General features: G+C 39.1%; 2 protein-coding genes across 2 annotated transcripts; one reads left to right on the forward strand and one right to left on the reverse strand.

Moving 5' to 3' along the window:
• Positions 1 to 523: 523 nt before the first annotated feature.
• On the forward strand, positions 524 to 9,942 carry zdhhc13 (zDHHC palmitoyltransferase 13). Its single transcript, XM_080031069.1, has 17 exons — positions 524 to 610; positions 2,055 to 2,260; positions 3,314 to 3,436; positions 3,877 to 3,954; positions 4,355 to 4,499; positions 4,647 to 4,711; positions 5,071 to 5,233; positions 5,400 to 5,525; positions 5,649 to 5,782; positions 5,905 to 6,008; positions 6,449 to 6,573; positions 6,669 to 6,731; positions 6,822 to 6,915; positions 7,207 to 7,290; positions 7,388 to 7,545; positions 8,211 to 8,308; positions 9,404 to 9,942. The coding sequence occupies exons 1-17, from the start codon at positions 587 to 589 to the stop codon at positions 9,540 to 9,542; spliced, it is 1,929 nt and encodes a 642-aa protein (XP_079887195.1). The 5' UTR covers positions 524 to 586; the 3' UTR covers positions 9,543 to 9,942.
• A 995-nt stretch (positions 9,943 to 10,937) lies between these two features.
• csrp3 (cysteine and glycine-rich protein 3 (cardiac LIM protein)) lies at positions 10,938 to 13,205 on the reverse strand (the record flags this gene model as incomplete). Its single annotated transcript, XM_080033547.1, has 5 exons — positions 10,938 to 11,011; positions 11,146 to 11,239; positions 11,774 to 11,903; positions 12,144 to 12,315; positions 13,094 to 13,205. 5 exons carry the CDS (start codon positions 13,203 to 13,205, stop codon positions 10,938 to 10,940), a joined length of 582 nt encoding a protein of 193 aa, XP_079889673.1.
• Positions 13,206 to 15,925: the final 2,720 nt, after the last annotated feature.

The raw sequence follows: 15,925 nt of genomic DNA on the forward strand, positions 1-15,925 counted from the left end.
TTCACAGGCCGACTTTTTTTTCGGAGAGGTTAAAACCCCAAATGTATGATGAATTTCTCTTGACCATTTATTTTCATTACACGTTTATATTCCAGACAATGTAGTTTATGCATAATCCTTGATTTTATGCATTCTGTTTCATTTTTCTGTAATGATCATAGATCTATATAAAATAATGTATACAGTAGGCGTGGGTAAAAGAATAGCCCAATGAAAATGCCGGCTTCATGTTCAGGAAGAATAACGCATCAAGGAAGTACAAATTGCCAGAAAGATTTCCTGTTTAACACTTTTGCCTTCAAAATAAAATAACAGGATAAGGGAAGGCAGGGCAGAACTGATAGGGTTTAAGATAGAAATAAACAGAATACGGTATTGGGGATGTGTAGAGCTGTCATATATGACGTGAGAATATATGTAAATGAACAAAATAAAAAGTAAAACAATATGCACATTTTCCAAAAGGCGTTAACAAAGTCCTTCCTCGCGACTTTATTTTGAAAAACACACCGGACGTTGTACGTTGATTCTGGCCCTTATCAACCGTCCAACAGCAGGAACTTTTCCTTCGTTCCTTCGCAACAAGATGGACTGGAGCGAGGAGGATAATGTGAGTCGGTTTGTGTTTCTAAGCTGCTTCTATCGCGCTTGTTACCGCTTCGTCTGTTGGAGACGATATATCCTAACACGATTATGTCAGAGGGTTGTTAGCATTGAGCAGCTAGCTTGCCGTTTACTATAAGTTGCTGAGAGGCGGAATAACCTGTCTCCACTGACCGACATAGGCGGTTCAACTGTCAGTATGTTAGCTTGAGTGGGCGTAGTTAGCATGCTGCTAGTTACCTGGTTACACACGACCTGTCAGCTAACTAATCTTTGCTCATCCTCAGCGGTCAGATTCAGCAAATGTTCTTTGTATGAAGCCAATGGCGTTTACGTTACACAAAGTCTGTTTAATTTGTCTGACACAATGATGCAATTGACGGCCAGCGCGTGTTAAACCATTTCCTGATTACTTACCCCTCTTCTTACCTACGCCTGTTATTGCAAAACTGAAATCTTTTGTCACTACTGAACCCCGGGCTGTTTTCTAATAGTAAGTCGTTTGCCGCATGTGCTCATCCTAATCCACATGTGTTTATACTTAAAGCAGACAGTGGTTAGCCTTTGCCATATGTTGTGAAGTTAGCCATCTGTCTGTATCATGGAATCAGCCTGTAGTATGACCATCAGCATCAACATCCAGGAAGATAAAAGAAAAGACTGCTATTACTGCTGCTGCTGTTGTATGGTTGTAACCCCAGAATACTACTATTTCACATCCATGGTAGTACAATTCCATTGCATTGTGTAGGAGCAATACACTACAAGTAATCACATATTATACTAATCAAACTATTTAATATTTTAATTTACCCAAAATAGTGTGTAATATCATCTGGGAAATGGAGAAAATCCTCTATCACTGTAGAAGTACTTTCTTAGCACGGTAACTAATCAAGCAATGTCTTTTTTTGTGAATATAATCATCACTTTATCCAATGGCCATTAGAGATGTCACTTAATGTCTATGTCTATTCATTTAAGACTAATATTTTTTTTTAAATTGCTTTTTGGCCTAATCCAGCAAACTGGGGCATTTGACACAACTAAATCAAGGGTATAACATTGATGCAGAAAATGTATTAATGTCTAATATTGCATTAAAGCACCCTGGAATAAAGTATATTTGAATTGACTAACTGCTCATCTTGTGTCTGTGTTTTTTAAGAATTTGGGGATTTTAGTCTGACATTGTTAGATAAGAGACAGGAGAGCTCTGTCAAGAAATGATGATGTCATGCAGCAAAGGACTTTGGCCGAGCATGATGCGGGGGATGCTGTGATTCCATTATCACTAAGTCATGCTTTTTAAGAAATTGTCCTCCTTTTACTCAAATCAGAAAACCAGCTTTTGCCCCTTGTAAGTTCCCAGTAGTGTATATAGTATGACTGACTCCATATGTATATATGTGGACCTAATCTGTGTGTTTTGTTTTGCGTGTTTGTTGCAGGCTCACAGTCACTCGCATGACGGCTGTCAGCACGGACATCCAGGTCACTCTCACAGTCACGGGCCGAGAGCGGCACACCCCTTCATGACGGGCTTTCACGGACAGTTCGGCAAAAGCCCAGAACAGACCATGAACCTCAATCAGCAGCCCAAGAAACGGTCGCACTTGGACGACAGTGGCAGTTGGGACATAGTCAAGGCATCGCAGTAAGTGGTGCAACCTTAGCTCTGTGTCAACTAGTGGACATTGTTACATTCAGTTCAATTTAAATACGATGTGAAGTGTTGTTGAAGAAGGTAAGTAAGCAGGAAACCATTATAATTTCCTTTTACTGCAATTTGGGATTAATTTCCCTGTGTTTCAGATAAATAAATAAATAAAAGCACAAGCGGTTAGACAATATGGTCACAGGCTAACAGTTTAGCCAGATTAAGTAAATCACTGAACCTGGTTGTACAGTAGGCAGAAGTTGAATCAGACTCATTCTAGTTTGGCTACACTGTTGGTTTGTGTCCCAGATGTAAGAATGTTATCTTTACTGAGTGGAATTATAGCCCAAACTACAAAATAAAACCTTAGTTATAATTAATTAAAGTTCATTTAAGTATATTTGTTTTTGGTGTTGTCACCTTTTACTGGATAGTTGAAGCACATAGTTGAAATGCCCTTTTAAAACTCTGCCATTGACAAGCATATGATCACTATAGATTTGCACAGGAGAAAATTCAAGGAATGCACCAAGGCTTTCAGAGCTCTCTGAGAAATCACAGCACCATCTTTTTTTTCTTCTTCTTTTTTTCAACTAATTCAACAATCAAGAAACGGTGTAACAAAAAAAAAAGGTTGCTCAAACTTGTCAATGTGCTTTAGTTAAGATGTGTACACAGCAGTACTTAAGGGTGACTCCATTTGCTAGCCGATTTGAGGTGCAGCAGAGCGAAGGTCATTTCTTGTAAAACAGAGTGGAAAAAGGAAAATAATCTGCTGAGCTCCTCCTGGCTGTTTAAACATCAATAAAAGAAAACCATGTGTGCTGCAATTCTTTTTCCACAAAGTTTGAAACTATGATTTAATTAATGTCAACTGGCTATAAGTTTGAAATTAGTTTTTTTTTAAACTCTTCCATACTTTAGCAGTATTTTTGTTCATCGTTTATTTGGTGTTCTTTTTTTAATGTATTTTCTTTTTTTTGGACTTAACAGTTTCAAGTAGTTATTATTACTGCTGTGTTTGAAGTGTTTTTCTCTGTGTCGTCTCAGGTTTGGTATTCTTGAGCGCTGTAAGGAGCTGGTGGAAGCAGGATATGATGTCAGGCAGCCGGACAAAGAGAACGTCACTATGCTGCATTGGGCGGCCATCAACAATCGTGCCGAGCTGGCCAAGTAAGACCCGCAAGAAATAGTTTCTGTCTCATTATGACTGACTTACCCGGAGGAGGCCAGGAATATGTCATTCAAACATATATTTATAGCGTTATCCTGAAGTCTACTTGCTATATTTGTCCAAACACAAAGGCTATCTGATCAGAGTAGAAGTCCTGTATCAATCTATGACGGTAATTTTGGAATTTCAGACTGTTCTGCACGGCTCTACACTGGGCTGAGAATAAGGGACTTCATGTATTTTATCTTTTATTGTAAGAAGTGTATTAGACGAAGCACTGTGCTTTAAGTAAAAAATAAATCAGCTTCATCCACAACGTCCAGAAAAGAAATGGAGACAGCCGAACTGAAATACAATAAGCTCTGCTCCACCAAGAAATGTTCAAAACGGTTGACACTGATTTTTGCTGCTATGCATCTTCCCTGCTGTTTCCTGACAGGTATTATATTTCTAAAGGGGCCATAGTTGACCAGCTTGGAGGAGACCTGAACTCGACTCCTCTTCACTGGGCCATAAGGTGACTGAATGACCATAAAGGTGTTCATTGCTAGGCTTTGTCTTGTTGTTTTTATTTTAAGATTTTATTAAATCCAGCTGCAATTGTTTAAATATATTATTTTTTATTTTCAGCAGTTTTAAGCTACTGAAATTCATTTACAATAATATTATAATATATTTTCAGATATGTTGTTGTTACATTTGGATAAAAAGGTAAATTAAAGAAAAATTAATATATGCACAATAAGACAGAAATGCAGATACAAACTTGTTTTAACCCTTAAAAAGAATACTCAGAATTATGCATTTAGTTTTTCCAATTAGCAGATGTGTTTTCCCCACGGTGTTGACTTGTTTTGAGGCTTAGTTAGTTCAGTGCTTCCTCCATAAAGCTGTCTGTGGCTTTTGTCAATGATGAGGCAGGGCCACCTCTCCATGGTGATCCAGCTGATGAGATACGGAGCAGATCCCACCATCGCAGACGGAGAAGGTTACCGTGCTCTCCACCTCGCCATCCTCTTCCAGCACATGGCCATAGCAGCTTATATTATGGCAAAGGGACAGGTCAGACTCCACACACACTGTATACTTTAGCTTCGCTCGTGTTTAAACAGTATTTTATAAATGCATTTGTGTCTTTTTTTCACAAAGTGCAAATTTTATTTTAATTTTCCTATTTGGTAATCTTCTCATTTCCCTCCTTGCCTTTAGGAAGTTGATGGGCCTGACTGCAACGGACAGACATCCCTGATGTTAGCAGCCCAGAAGATTATTGGGTAAGCATAGCTTCAAACCCAATGTTTTTAAGTAAATATGTATACACCTAAATATTATTGAATATTGTGAATGGAGATCATATTTGTGAGGATTTTTACACAATGTTGAGATTGGAAACACCTGTTCAAATGAGAAAAGATATGCACTGGCTTTCTTTGATGTTTGTTTTGTATTCTTTTAAGATCAATATAAGAAATAATTCTTCATATGTAAAGACATTGTAATCCAGTTTGAGGAAAGAGGAGTCAATGAAGTTAAGAATCTAATACAAACTTAACAAAAATGTATTCACAAACCCTTGACATATGTATCTGGAGAAGATGTCAAGAACTAAAACGTCCCATTTCTTCTGCCTTAGGCCTGAACCCACAAACTTCTTAATCAAAAACAATGCTTCTGTGAGCGCTGTGGACAAAGTGAATAGGAACACTCCGCTTCACTGCGCTGTGCTGGCGGGAAACGTAGACGCTGCCCACATCCTGCTTGAGGCCGGGGCAAGTGTGGATGCAGAAAACATCAATGTGAGTTTCAATTCGCAAAACCAATGCTTCAAAATCAATACGTTTTGATGGTGTGCATGTGCTATGGTACAATAACAGAGCAGCCTGTCCATTCAGGAACTCACTGTGCGAACATTGTCCATAATCAATGCTTAATATTACTTTAAATTCTAAATGTCTTCTTCAGGGTCACACACCCCTGGACTTGGCCCACCAGGTGCACAGCCCGCTGCTCATCCAGATGCTCAGTCGCATCAAACAGGAGAGGATTCGCTCCAACTCTCGCTGCCTACGGATAGTCAACAGATACAAGGTATACAGATACTAAAAAAAAACAGACGCACACCTTCTGAAAATGCAATTAACTTCAGTGTATACATAAAACACAAATCTCTACTAATCTCTAGAAACAACTTTTTTTATTTTTATTTTTCAGGTCTTTCTTCTGTTTTTGCTCTGCACCGCCATGTTTGGAAGTGTGGGCGCCATAGTTGATATGAACTCAGAGTCGTGGTTGCTCAAAGGGATCCTGCTGGCCTGTGTGATGGGTGTAGTCAGTCTGGCATCAAGGTGAGGACACACTTCCACTGAGCTGGCCTTGATTAATACAAATAAAAAATGAATAAATGTGCTCCAGTGCTCATGTAGACCTGCATGTGGTATAAAACTGAGAAATGCTTTTTTCTATACAGGAACTTCCCAAACCCAGCAACCTTTCAGTCTCTGCTACCAGCTGCAAGTCTAATGGCCTCAGTCTTCTGGATGATCGTCACATGGTGCCTCTGGTTCCTGCCAGATATCCTTTCTTTGACAGTTTCAGTTGTTATATTCCCTCCAAATTGGGGTCAGTGTTTGTTTTTTTCTGTTTGCTTCTTACCTGTAACTTTTTATTTGCTTTGTTTTTATTGTCTTTAAAAATATATATTTCAAAGCACTTTGAAGTGCCATGTGTCTGAATTGTGCTATATAAATAAACTTGCATTGACTTCGGTCTTAGGGGTTGGCATGTCTCGCCCCTCTAGATGGCTGGTCAGAAACCCATTTTTAGGAGCTACTGTGGATTTTATTGGAAGTAAAAGAACGCCAAGTGGTGCTGAGAAGTAAACACTGTGAAGAAGATCTAGTAAAGAATAAGATAGAAGCTTATGTTCCTTTAGTTTATGTAATTTAAAGTTTGATATTTTAGCCTTTCTGATGAAGATGATAAATGAAGCGCTCCTTAACCTTTGACCCCACATGGGCAGAGCGCCACTGTTCAGGTCTTGTTCACCCTGAATGCCACTGCTCTGCTCTACTACTACCTCCGCACCTGTAGGAGCGACCCAGGCATCGTCAAGGCAACCGAAGAAGAGAAGAAAATGGTTGGAGGGCTATTAACAATTAAGACATTCTAAAATATAATTTCACTCGTAAATGTAAGATGTACAAATGAGCGGATGTTTGTTTGTGTTGTCAGAATGTGTTGGTGTTGGCTGAGGCCGGCTGTCTGGACCCCAGAATATTCTGCACCTCTTGCATGGTGAGGTTTGAACACACAACCTTAACTTTTTACAATTCTGTTTCTTACAACCTACACAACCGACACGGTTTGACATTGATTTGTTTACAGACAAAGAAACCGATGAGAACGAACCACTGCTTCTACTGTGACTCCTGTGTGGCCAAGCAGGACCACCACTCAATCTGGACCAACGGCTGCATAGGTATGAAAGTGACATTGCATGTTAGATTAGATTTTTTTTTGTTATTTTAGTCTCTGAAAATGTTTAATCTGCATCAAAATATACATATTATTGAGGCTGTACGAACTGTTTGTGTCAGCTCATTTTCCTTTAAATTAAGTAGTTTGTATTCATTTATTTCAATATCCAGGGCAGCATTTAACACTTGCGTTTTGACCCCTAGGATGTGACCAGTTATTATAGTAGCAGTACAATGTCGGCACCTTTTAGAAGTGCTCACCATCTTTTATTTTACACATTTGTCCTTCTCAGGTGCAAGGAACCATCACTACTTTGTCCTCTTTGTGCTCTCCCTCATGCTGATGGGAGCCTGGATGTTCTACGGTTGTCTCAAGTGTAAGTGACTCCACATACATCGTAATAACAACCACCGACACTGTTTCACATTTACCCCGGCTACATATGACCGTGCTGTGTCTATTTTATTTTTTAGACTGGTCGACCCACTGCGTCCTGCATTACGCGGACCAGGGCGTGTGGGGTGTGGTCTCTGCCCTGGTGGGCTGCTCTCCCTGGCTGCTCGGTGTCTTCCTGCTGGCCTTCTATCACACCTGCTGGTCCGGCCTGACCCTGCTACTGCAGCTCTACCAGGTGACCGGCCACTCTCAAAGAGCCTACTGCTTTTTATTTAAAAAAAATAAAAAATAATAATAATTGTGCGAGGAAATAATAATAAGTGTGTATATATCATCAGAATATAAAAATAGATAATATTGGCTATAAAGTAATGTTACAGATTGCTTATCTAAGGGAGCACTACCACTTAGCACGGTTCATCCGTGCCGTGCTTAGGCGCGATTGTCCTCCCTCCTTCCTCCCCCGCACATTAGCATCCGTACCGCGCCGAAGCACACCTCTTCCAACAGTGCCGGGGCCAAGGCAGTGTACTTTGCTTGAACTGGTCAAACAAACTAGACCTTAGCCATTGATTGTGTTTGAGCATGGTAAGAATGCCTAGTGTGAGCGCCCCCTTAAGCTAGAATTCCTAATATCTCAAAAACATGCTTTCCCTGTTTCTAGCTTTAGACATTTTAATTTCAGCTCAACTAGAATGACGTCCCTGAAATTGTCAAATCATGGAAATACACCAGCATAGCTTATGTGGTTGTGGTGTTGGAAGTGGCAAGACCAAACCTGTTGAGCTAGTTCTTGAAATGTCTCTCCGTTGACTTCCTCTTATCTGTTGCATTTGAAAACACAATGAGATTCTTTTCTTCCGTGGTGGTGATTGATGTTTTTCCTTTGTGTGAGAGCAGATTGCCTTCCTGGGTCTGACCACAGCAGAGCGGACCAACCTGACACTCCACCAGATGAAACTCAGACAATCAGGCTCCCTGAGACAGAATCCATACAAGTGAGTTTCTATATAAGTCGTGGCATTGTTTAGTGCACTTCTTTTTGAAATACTTTCTTAATGTATTTGTATTGTCTCTATAAAGCTATGTCCTTTATTTCAGTTGGTAAACACATTTTAAATCAATGTCAGAGGCTTAATGTCTTTAATTAATGGCTGTGTTGTGATTATGATGCAGGCGGAGATTTATGCTTTTCAGTCAAGGCCTTGTGCAGTAATGAACGTCTCATTTAACATAAGCCCTGATTTATTACTGTTACGACAGAGCCAAATGTGAGATTAGTCTCTATGCAAATAAAACAAGGACAAATCGTATTAACATGTGTAAGCTGGTGTTTGTAAACGTCTACTGAGTGGTTTGTGATTGTGCAACTGGAACTGCTAATGAATGCCTCAACTTGTTAACCTGTAACTGGATCTGAAAATGTATTTTCCATTGAACTACTGTTTCACAGCATGTCTCAGCACAGATCTGACAAACATAAGGCTGTTATTTTAGGATTGTATGACTGGATTGTATGACTGGATTGAACAGAACATGAAACATGATCATGAAAATATTTGGTCCATTATTCAGTCGGAGGTGGTTCAATTTGAAAAAGTTCTACATTGTATTTTGGCGAGTTATTTTGATATGACTTTGTGAAGAAAAGTGCAGTATATATGTATAGTGAAGTATACAATTAAATCTCCAATTGAATAATTTTTTTGAAAATGTTTGAGGATTGGTCAGCACTGAAAGCTCTGGTAAACCGTGCTGGACCCGGTTGATTCAGAAACTCCTGATTTTATTTTGATAAATCCAATCTCTTGTTACTTTGTCCATATCATTTAACTCTGTGCAATTCAACATACTGTAGTTGTCACTCAATGGGACACTTTGAGGGGAACTAATTTGCGACACATGAACCCACACAAACGATTTATTCTCACATATAAAACGATCTCAAAATACAAATATCCCAAGATTTTTTTTTAGAAAGGTTCAATTAAAGTGGAAAATAGCTGACCAACAATATGCAACTCCTCAAAGACATCATCAGTCTTTGGTCTTAAGGTCAGTCTCCTGAACTGTCTCTAATGTTCTCTCTGCAGCTTGGGCGTGGTGCGGAACCTGGTGTCCTTCTTCCACCTGCGTTGTTGCGGCTTCTTCAAACCGGCCGTCATCGACTGGACTCAGCAGTTTCCCCCCGGCCGTGAACAACACATGTTCGGACATACAGACATGGTCTGACCTCTCCGCTACCCTGCACTCAGGGTCAAGGGTCAGACTTTTTCAGTGGTTCTGGACCAAAAGCACAAAGTGTAATAATTTATTTTTTTAACAGTTCTGCTCCTTGTGAAGAGAGACCACGATATCTAAAGTTGTGAAAACACAGAGCATTGTGTAGATATTGTTTGAATCGGTTGCTCTTTGTACAGACTGCTGCTGCCTTATACTTGACCAATGTAAGTGAAAAAGAAAAATCACTAATGTTTCAGTTTGGGTAAGGTTAATAAACCTTTAAAAGCCTAAATTGCAATTAAAGATTTAAGATGGTTGTTTTCTATCAACATATCAAGCCTATTTTTTATCATCTGTTCTATGAGGGGGGGGGGAAGTATTTGTAAATGTAAACAGTTGATTTTATGACTTTTGTAAGAGTTGCATGTGTTTAATAATGAATGACCACTGTCGTACTTCAATAAAGCAAAGTTGTGCCTGTCTTTATAACTGCAAGTTTTAAGCGTTCAATTACTATTGTTTGGGTGCCAGAACTAATAGAAATGTAAATGGTAGATTTGGTGTCTGAATTATACAGTTGTATCTGTTCAAATAGGTATTGAAAGAAAGAAGAAAAACATTCATATAAAAGGTTACATGAACATACAAGTTCATATAAAAGGTGATTCCAAACTTTTGGAAAGTAGTGTAAGTCATATTAATCAAATTAATGTGTTAACATTAACGGGCCTGACAATTGAATTCTAGTTTCTTAAAGCTCCACTAAGCACATTTCATATAAAAAGATAAAGAAAAGGAATTTGAGTGTGTGGTTGTGCAAGTTTCTAACCCCCTGCGCTGCTTTAACTCTGTGAACGTTCTCTCCTTTGCGTTGTCATCTCAGCTAATTAAACAGTTTGAGATAATGGCTCCAATTTTAGTTCAACAAAAAGGTCTAATCCCATACCGCTCTGCACGGCTGCTCACACATAATTGTTTGGGATAAATTAATACATTACGTATGGTAGTCACTTGAACTTGTTGCCTTGATAAGTTATTGCACATAATTATTTATGAATGCAAATAAGATCCTATTAATAATTAAGATGAGGCACTGCTAATTGTCTTGTCACTGCAGAAGGTAGCAGTGGAATAAATTAATTCATCAATATACAGTATGAGCAGGGCTGGCAAAGTCTGCAGTATTAACATATTTTTTCCCATTATAACTCCATTCAAGGCACATGTTAAGGTAACAAAATACTTTTATTTTGGACTCATCAACCTTAAAATATTGCTTAATTCTTTTGTTGCCCAACATGGCATATTTCATGTATTAAAAACATCATCCAGTGTGAAGGCAAAGGCAACAGCTGTCGTGTAAGACAGTGAATATAAATTTCAGTTTTTTAAAACCAGAATTATTCACTCTCTTTCCTCCAACATGGCTTCGTTCCCCAGTCCAAATCCTTTCGGGCCAAAGTTTTTGGCATAGCAAACTGAAGGGAAAATCAGAAAACAATGCTTAATTAATGATAAATAGTATTTCAAATCTGATCTGTGTGTGTGTGTGTGTGTGTGTGTGTGTGTGTGTGTGTGTGTGTGTGTGTGTGTGCACACATTGTGTATATACCTTTACAGTACACTTCTCCATCCTTGTCTGTCACTGTGGTCGACTCCAGGCTTTTACCACACAGGGCACAGCGGAAACAAGTTTTATGCCAGGACTGCACACAAACACACACACACACACACACACACACACACACACACGCGCGCGCGTCACAGATAATAATGACTATGAAATGTAAAGCTTATCTAAGATAAAAACAAGCTTTTAAATAGAACTAACAGTCCTGCTTAAGCTTCAATTGTGTCTTCTAGGGTCTTCAAAGTTTGCATGGGCATGAATAAGAGGTGGTGGGTCAATTCATGCTTAGATGCAGCAAGATGGAAGGGGAGCAAAGTTCGGTCAAGATGGGCCATTGAAAGTATGAAAGTATTTCTGTACAATAAACAGTATAACATGCACACAACCACCTTGTTTGGACTCTAAAGAACAAGGTTGTTAGATTGTTAAAGTCCAGATTGTTGTAATTCTGCTGGGCTTGGGGCAATAGGAAAGCAAATGGGACCAACTTAACGTTTAAGAATGATGTGTTTTAAAATGCATGGAAATAAAAAGTACAGTAAAGAGAATCACATTAAACTAAAAGCCAGAGATAAATCCCATACTAAAAACCACCACCACAGTGTCTTACCTTCCCTGCGCTCATCACCTTCTCTGCTGCATAAACGGCTTTGGAGCAGCGTGGGCAAAGGTCCGAACTTCCAAACTTCTGGGAAAGTTTACTGGCATTGGAGTTTGAAGAAGTGGTTTTAGGTTTAGCGCTAAAGGAAATAAAGAAAAAAAAAACATTGGGATGACATCACTGGTCACTGGTGTTTGACATCCTAACCTGTAGTTTAATTTTCATGAGTTTTAGAAGAGAGAAGGGTTTCAGAAAGATCTTTATTTAATTTGATTATTATTATTATAAAAAATATATTGCCAAGGTATTTTGGGTGATATTACCCTTTAATGAAAGCCCAGATTTGGCCTGTATCTCTTAAAGCAGTAAGAGCACATACTCATTAGGCTGCTGGTCTTCATTCTCTCCAGGAGGATCAGAGCTCAGAGCTCCAGCTCCTTGGCCGTATCCGTAGCCTTTTGGTCCATATTTCTTGCCATAACAGGTTTTGCAGTAAATCTCAGACTCATGTGCTGCAACCGTGGTGCTGTCCAGCCCTTTTCTGCAGGTCACTGTGTCAAAGAAACACAGATTAAGTTTTTATTTTTTCACACATTTGAATCAGTTATTGTCTGACTATGAGGCAGGGCAAAACTTTGTCCAGAATGGGGGAGTGTCTTAGTGTAGTAATGGGGGTTAAATAAAGGTTCCATCCAGCTAGCTTTATCAGTCAACAGTGGCATTACACATGGTCAGATGTCTTGTGTTTCTATTTGTGGAAAGAGTGTGAGGTGAGTGTTTGAGAAGAGATGAACACTTAGCAGATGGATTATCTTATCGCAGAGGCCTTTCAGAGCCCCCACTGGAACCAGCCAGGAGTCACACATGTGTGTAGAGAACACTAAGCCTATATAAGTTGTCCACTCTCTAACCCTCTGGATTAGACCGCTGAAGCTGATTATGGTTATGGTCAGAAGAACTTTGGCTCTATTACAACAAGGCCGCAAATGATGAGGGCTATCAAACCAAGAGAACCACTCAAACTTCTTCAAGGAAGAAAATACATTTTATAAAAAATTTAAAGAAAAATTGCTAATGGTTGCTGAGAGAATTGGGTAAACTGTAAAACAACAAGCAGCAGGGCAGGATGGATGGATGGACGGACGGACGGACGGATAGATAGATAGATAGATAGATAGATAGATAGATAGATAGATAGATAGATAGATAGATAGATAGATAGATAGATAGATAGATAGATAGATAGATAGATAGATAGATAGATAGATAGATAGATAGATAGATAGATAGATAGATAGATAGATAGATAGATAGATAGATAATGCTCACTGCAGATGAAACAGGTTTTATGGAAGCTCCTCCCGTTACACTGGATCTCCTCTGCATGGTACGCCGTCTTGTCACAGGCGGCACACTTGGCACCTCCTCCAAAGTTTGGCATCTTACACAAACAGAAGAAGACTTACTATGACTTTTCACATTTCTTCATATTTCATCAAGTCATCGACTAATTGTTTCAGCATTGTAAATCATAACCCTGATGCAAAGATTCCTTTGATTTATTATTTGATGAAGACATTTTATCTGGTTTTCTCACATTTAGGCTAAATCTATGTATCTGAAGCTGTTTTTAAAATGACTGAACCCTTAAAGCTAACCTTCCCTCTTTGTTCCAGTAGGCTATTATTGTCTTTTTCTGTGTGCAGTCTGCTGCTAAAATCCATTATCTACCGAAAGACTAACAACTGTCAATTCTTACATACTGTTTATCATATTTCCATATCATTTTTTATGATCAGTTTGACTTTCAGGTTCCCATTAAACCCACTAACTTGCCCTGCTAGGCCTTCTGTCTGACATTCCAGTTTCCTCTCATATCAGTGGCTGCCCACCACCTCACTGGCCTGGTATGTGATATTCCAAGAATAGAGGCTTTATTGAGACACCAGACAAACTAAAGATAAGAGGTCTCTCCATCAAACACAACAGGACATTTTCCATGTTTTTAAATTTTTTTTTGGTAAATTTAATTCCAACATACAAACTAAAATAAGGGAATAGTCCTATCCTACATTAACCCTGCATGTGTTAAAATCAACCACTCTACTACAAACAGGTGGCTCTAATAATACAACGGAGATGCTTACCTTGAATCCAAGCCTCTGTACTTCTGTCCTAACAAGGCAGTGAATGATGCAGGCAGCTTAAATACTGTCCATCTCGCCATTATCACAGTCCACCGGTGACGTTTCAGTGAAACTATCCTCCTAAAATAACTTGTGACAGAGCAGAGCCCCCTGACCCCTTCATCACAGGCTGTACATCAGCCACTTCAACATATGTTCTGCACTCACAGACACAGGGAACTTCATAAACTATAACCTCCACAAAACTCTGTCTGGCAGCTGCACAGAGGCATCGAAGTGGTACTTTAAAGGATTATATACATTAATGACGGGAATTCAAAGCATGTCACTGACAACGGCACATCTGAGTTTCAACACTTTTTGCATGAGCCTGTTAAGCTCCATGCACATTGCACGCCACAAAACAAAGTGGTTGGTTTGATGGATTATAAAATGCAGTGCTTTAAATGAATCTTCACCACTACTGTGATTAATATTAAGTGCTGGCCTCTGGGTGGCTCCAGAGAAGAAGTCATGTTGTGACCAACATCAAAATGGTTTGTCATCTGTGTGGTGGCCATTTTAAGTCATTTCCTTGCCACATTCAAATCATATCTTAAAGAAATTAAACTTATTCAGCCAAGTGGGAACAATTGGCCTTCCAGACCTCTGACCCCCTCCCCCCCATCTCTGATATGTTCAGTGATTTAAACCAGCGGTTTTCAAACTGTGGGGCGCGCCCCCCTTGGGGGGCGCGGGGTTATGGCAGGGGGGGCGCGGATGAATATGTAAAAAAAAGATTTTTTTTTTTTTTTTTTAGTTTTTCTTTTTTATACTAAGATCACGGCATAGCTGGACAAAAGTTCTTCTGCTTCGTTCCCCTCACTGCATTTAAATGCATTCAGTAAATTACAGAGAAATAGGTCTCGTTAAAGAAAAAGAGCACCAAGCCCAACCCAGAGGACCCTGCATACATTTTGTTTATTTTAAATTAATATTTTTATGGAAAATCCATGTGTCCTTCTTCAATAGCTTCTAATTCATCAGACCCAGTGTCTCCAAATTATTTGTTCACACAAAATTCCTCATATTTAGCCTCTTAATTATCCTCTCAAAGTGCACCAGATTCATGCATTTCACTTTACAAAGGTGAAAAAAAATCTCCCGGGGGGGCATACCCCCGGACCCCCCTACGAGGGTCTGGTTCTCCACTGGCTGCTATTCTCCTCCAGCAGGACATTGGAGGCACTAGCAAAAAAACACTGGGTGTGTGAATGACATTTAACTAGTCAATAATTTGGGCAAGTCTGTCTGCCTATCTTTCTCACTCCGATGCACACTCAGTCAGTATTATCCATGCTTAAAGGAAGCAGGATTAAAACACTGGATTAAGATGTTAAAATGTATTAAATGTGTTTAAAATCGCACAATTTTTTTTAGAATGTTTCAAAAACGTTTAAATTTGTTAAATAATTTTTATTTATTTTTTTTTGGGGGGGGGGGGGGGGGGGGCTCCGCTGAAATTTGTTCTCTGAGGGGGGGGCTCACTCTCTCACACTTTGAAAACCCCTGATTTAAACGAAATAGTTACAATTAAACAAAATAGGAACTCGGTCTGACTATCAGGCAATGACAAACAGCATCTTAGTTGTAATTATAAGTGGGAGATATAGAAATATGTGTCTCCTATCAGCAGTTTTAGAAAACACTTGCCAAGTTGGCTTTGAAACAAAACTTAACACTAGCCTATAAGCTATACAAATGTATTATTATTTTGGCAGCTTGGTGGCAGTAGAAAAAAGGTTAACTTAAAATGTACATTTAAATTGATATGGCAAGCTTGTTTTGTTATATTTCATTGTAAATTGAGTATATTTGGGTATTGGGCTGTTTATTAAGAAAAACAAACCAACAAGTAATTTGAAAGTGTCACCATCAGCATTTTTTCCCACATATTTTAACAAATTAATGGGGGAAAAAATAAAACAAGAACCCCACCAGATTCATTCATAATAAAACATCATTTGCAGCCCAA

The sequence above is a fragment of the Ammodytes marinus genome (genome assembly GCF_949987685.1).
Source record: "Ammodytes marinus genome assembly, chromosome: 1".
NCBI classification, from domain to species: Eukaryota; Metazoa; Chordata; class Actinopteri; order Uranoscopiformes; family Ammodytidae; genus Ammodytes; species Ammodytes marinus.

Excerpts from the sequence above, each read along its gene's own strand:
- zdhhc13 (XM_080031069.1), top strand. The coding sequence starts at position 587 with ATGGACTGGAGCGAGGAGGATAAT. Across the intron at positions 7,291-7,387 it reads GTTCTACGGTTGTCTCAAGT|ACTGGTCGACCCACTGCGTC; the intron begins GTAAGTGACTCC and ends TTTATTTTTTAG. Across the intron at positions 7,546-8,210 it reads TGCTACTGCAGCTCTACCAG|ATTGCCTTCCTGGGTCTGAC; the intron begins GTGACCGGCCAC and ends GTGTGAGAGCAG.